Source organism: Trachemys scripta, chromosome 24 (assembly GCF_013100865.1).
Source record: "Trachemys scripta elegans isolate TJP31775 chromosome 24, CAS_Tse_1.0, whole genome shotgun sequence".
NCBI lineage: Eukaryota > Metazoa > Chordata > Testudines > Emydidae > Trachemys > Trachemys scripta.
Window position 1 is genome coordinate 2,494,779 of NC_048321.1, and position 4,038 is coordinate 2,498,816.

The following is a 4,038-nucleotide window of genomic DNA, read 5'->3' on the forward strand; positions in this document are numbered from 1 at the left end:
CTGAGCCCGATCTCGCCACCACCAAACGAGTGACTGACACCTGCCAGGAGCCCAGTGCACCGGGGGGAGCCCGAGACACACACCCCCTCGGTGGGGAAGACCAACAGGCCCACATCACCCTGGATGCCAGCGAGGCCGGTGACGGTGCCAAAGTGAAGGGAACTATCCTGTGCCGCCACGACATGGAGACGCAGCACCAGTGCTTCAGGGGCTTCCACTATTGGGAGGCAGAGGGGCCACGGGAGGTTTACGGCCACCTTTGGGAACTTTCCCGTCGCTGGCTGCAGCTAGAGACCCGCACCAAGGAGCAGGTGCTGGAGCTGCTGGTTCTTGAACAGTTCCTGAGCCTCCTGCCTGAGGAAATGCAGAGCTGGGTGCGGGAGCATGGCCCGGAGAGTGGCCAGGAGGCCGTGGCCCTGGTAGAGGATTTCCAGCTTGTTCCCCAGGAGCCTGGGTGGCCGCCCCAGGTATCCTGGTCTGGGGGGAATGTAGGTGGGGAGGCAAAGACAAACCAGGGAGGGCATTGTCCCGGGGCACCGGATGCTGAGTGGGGGATGGTCCTGCCAGACCGGCTGCAGGGCAGGAGATGGTCCCTGGAGGCGGCGGGTGGGAGATGGTCCCGGGAGCAGCGGGTGCTGAGTGAGGGTTGCGTGTTGTTCCAGGCCCCAGTGACCTTGAAGGCGGAGGTCGTGTGTACCTCTGAGGAGATGCCCGGGAAGGAGGACAAGCAGAGGAACGCCACGCTGGCAGTTCACGACACACTGGTGAGGAGTCACAATCCCTGTTCTGTCTGCGATGTTGGGGGAGGGAGGAACCTGGGTCCTCGTCCTGTCCCTGGAGAAGGGAGGAAGCCGGCTCTGGCACTGGGGCTGGGTGACGATGTTCCTGGCACAGCTGAAGTTATGGACTGCGGTGCACCATCCTGCCCTGTGGGGCCTGCCCTGCCCTGTGGGGTCTGCCCTGCCCAGCAGGGGCTGTCCCATCCTGTGGGGTCTGCCCTGCCCAGTGGGGAATTTCCTGCCTTGCCCTGTGGGGTTTGTCCTGTCCTGCCCTGCGAGGTCTGCCCTGCCTGTGGGGAATTTCCTGTCCTGCCCTGTGGGGCCGCCGCCTGCCCTGCCCTGTGGGGTGTGTCCAGCTGTGGGACCAGCTCTCAGTGGCACATTGTGAGTTCCCCTGCTCTCTTTCCTCGAACAGGATTTTCCACCCATGGCCCAGATGCTGTCTTCTGGCTGGAAGGAGGGGCTGAGATGCTTGTCCCGGATCCTCCATCCCTGAGGAGATGGAGACCCCTAGTGGTGGCTGTGGAGGTGAGCAGTGAGCGAGACCTGCTCTGTGACTAGCTGTGTTGGTCGGAAAGGCTGGGACTGCAGCGGGCAGAGCAGGCGTGGTGTGGGCAGGGCCAGTGGGACACTGAGCTCTCCCATGTGCCCTTCTGCCTCGTCAGAAAATGGAGTGGAGCTGCTGTGATGCCAGCACGGGGCATCCCCTGCCTTGGTGCTTGGCCAGTGCATGGGAACTGGGAACCAAATCCAGCCCCTTTGGCCCCTGGCACCAAGCTGGGCTCTGTTCTGTGATGGGCTTGGTTGTCGCTAGGCAGGTGCAGAGCACGGGGCATGGGGTGGTTTGGGGATGGAGGGAGGTGACATCACTGGCTTTTATTTTAAGGACGTGCAATTTGGGAGTGGGTACATCCCCTCCCCTTCAGCCTGCTCTGCAGATGGGTCAAGAGCCAGAGAGCCTGGGCTGCCAGGGCCAGGGAGAGCAAACCCTGAAGGGGCTGGGGCCAGTTCCCATCTCCACCCCACACCTCACAGGGGGAGGATTCAGCTAGGGGGCTACAGGCCCAGCAAGGCCTGGGCACCCCGCTCCTGAGCACAGAGACTGACCAATGGTTAGTAGTGAGCTAGTGCCTAGAGACCCCAGCCAGTCTCTGGGCCCTGCTGGCTGGGGTGTGACATAGAGAGTCTCCCGGCCTGCACACATAGCAGGGATCATCACCCCTTTGGCCACTTGGGGAGCCCACGGTCACGCTGGGAGAATGTTGCAGAGGCAGGAAGCCAGCGTTGCTCTCCTGAGTGCCAGGCCAGGTCCTGCCCACAAGCTCAGCCATCCCTGGCGTTTGCTGGAGGCTTCATCAGCTTGGCTAGAAACAAGATGTCTCAGTTTATTAGTGACGCGCTTAGGCAGGTTCCTTTGCCAGGTGCCCCATCACCATGCACAGGGAATCAATCAACTGGCTGAATATTAAGCATTATTTGTATGTTGTATTATGGTGGCACAGAGACCCTAACCATTCTGCTGGGTGCTGCCCAGACATACAGCCAAAGACAGTCCCTGCCCCAGCTAAGATCAGGGCCCCATTGTGCCAGGCGCTGCTCAGACACACAGAGAGGGTCTGTCCCTACCTCAGCTGAGATAAGGGCCCTGTTGTGCCAGGCGCTGCTCAGACACACAGAGAGGGTCTGTCCCTACCTCAGCTGAGATAAGGGCCCTGTTGTGCCAGGCACTGCCCAGACACACAGCGAGGGTCTGTCCCTACCTCAGCTGAGATAAGGGCCCCGTTGTGCCAGGCGCTGCCCAGACACACAGAGAGGGTCCATCCTTGCCCCAAAGAGCTCACACTATAAGCGGACAGTGAAGCAGAGGGCGAGAGGGTTATTATGCCCGTCGTCCAGAGGGGGCATCATGGCTGGATTTCTTTTTTCTAGCAGCTGACGGGATCAAGACTGAGGAGGAAGTGAAGGAGGACAATCATCAGGAGCAGGCTCCCAAGAAGGCCAATCTGTCTGGGCTGGCACCAGCAGAACCCAAAGGGATCCCTCCCCTGCGTGGGGCCTGCAAGGGCCAGTACCAGCCGACGCAGCTGCCAAGAGCCCACCCTGGGAAGAGACGCCATGGGAGAGGAGGTGTCAAGAAGCTGCAGGACTTCATTGTGCAGCAGATCCTGCAGCAGTGGGAGAGGCTGGGGTGGCGTGCTGGCCTTGCCCGGCACTCGCGCCATGCCCAGCCACAGGACACAGGTGAGGAGGGACAAGCTTTTCAGTGCCCAGTGTGTGCAAAGAGCTTCGTCGAGAGCTCGGCGCTGATCCGGCATCAGAGGATCCACACGGGCGAGCGGCCTCACCCGTGTGGGGAGTGCGGCAAGTTGAGAGCTCGGACCTGCACAAGCACCAGCGGGTGCACACGGGCAAGAAGCCCTACCCACGTGGGGAGTGCGGCAAGCAGTTCAGTGGCAGCTCCAACCTCATCCAGCACCTGCGCACCCACACCGGGGAGCGGCCCTACCGCTGCACCGAGTGCGGGAAGAGCTTCTCGCAGAATGCCACCCTCATCACCCACCACCGCATCCACACTGGCAAGTGCCCCTACAAGTGCCATGCCTGTGGGAAGAGCTTCGGTGCCCACTCCACCCTCTTCCAGCACCAGCGCACCCACATGGGCGAGCGCCCCTACCAGTGCACCCAGTGCGGCTGCTGCTTCAGCCGCAGCTCCTACCTCGTGGTCCACCAGAGACTTCATGGGGGGTAGGGCCCTGGGGCAGCACGCCAGGGACCCATGTGTGGTAGGGCCCCCAGGGCAGCGCGCCATGGACCCATGCAGGATAGGGGCCAGCGCACCAGGGATCCGTGTGGGGGAGGGGGCCCCTGGGGCAGCATGCCAGGGACCCATGTGTGGTAGGGCCCCCGGGGCAGCGCGCCAGAGACCCATGCAGGATAGGAGCCAGCGCACCAGAGATCCGTGTTGGGGACGGACCCCCCAGGGCAGCCTGCCAGGCATCCACATGGGGGAGGGGTGCACCAGAGATCCATGTGAGGGAGGGACCTAGTGCCAGTCATTTACATGGAGGATGGACCCCCTGGCTATTGCACCAGGCATCCCCTTGGTGGAGGGGTCCCCCAGACAGTGCCCCAGGGATCCAGGTAGGGTGGCCATTCCTTTGGGCAGTGATAATTGTCTGGCTGTGAGCAAGGGGGTCATAAGGAAGGGTCTGGACCCAGGGCTATTGAGCTTTGGACTCCATGACTGAGGCGGAGGACC

General features: G+C 62.3%; 1 protein-coding gene across 1 annotated transcript; it reads left to right on the forward strand.

The window, feature by feature from the left end:
- The first annotated feature begins 1,279 nt into the window (after nucleotides 1–1,279).
- Nucleotides 1,280–3,528, forward strand: LOC117869826 (zinc finger protein 79-like). Its single transcript, XM_034756934.1, has 3 exons — nucleotides 1,280–1,307; nucleotides 2,709–3,020; nucleotides 3,098–3,528. Exons 1-3 carry the CDS (start codon nucleotides 1,280–1,282, stop codon nucleotides 3,526–3,528), a joined length of 771 nt encoding a protein of 256 aa, XP_034612825.1.
- Nucleotides 3,529–4,038: the final 510 nt, after the last annotated feature.

Bases quoted from the DNA above. Each gene is read 5' to 3' on its own strand.
- LOC117869826 (XM_034756934.1), top strand. From the start codon at position 1,280: ATGGAGACCCCTAGTGGTGGCTGTGGAG. The intron at 1,308-2,708 runs GTGAGCAGTGAG...TCTTTTTTCTAG, and splicing joins CCCTAGTGGTGGCTGTGGAG to CAGCTGACGGGATCAAGACT. The intron at 3,021-3,097 runs GTGAGGAGGGAC...ATCCGGCATCAG, and splicing joins TGCCCAGCCACAGGACACAG to AGGATCCACACGGGCGAGCG.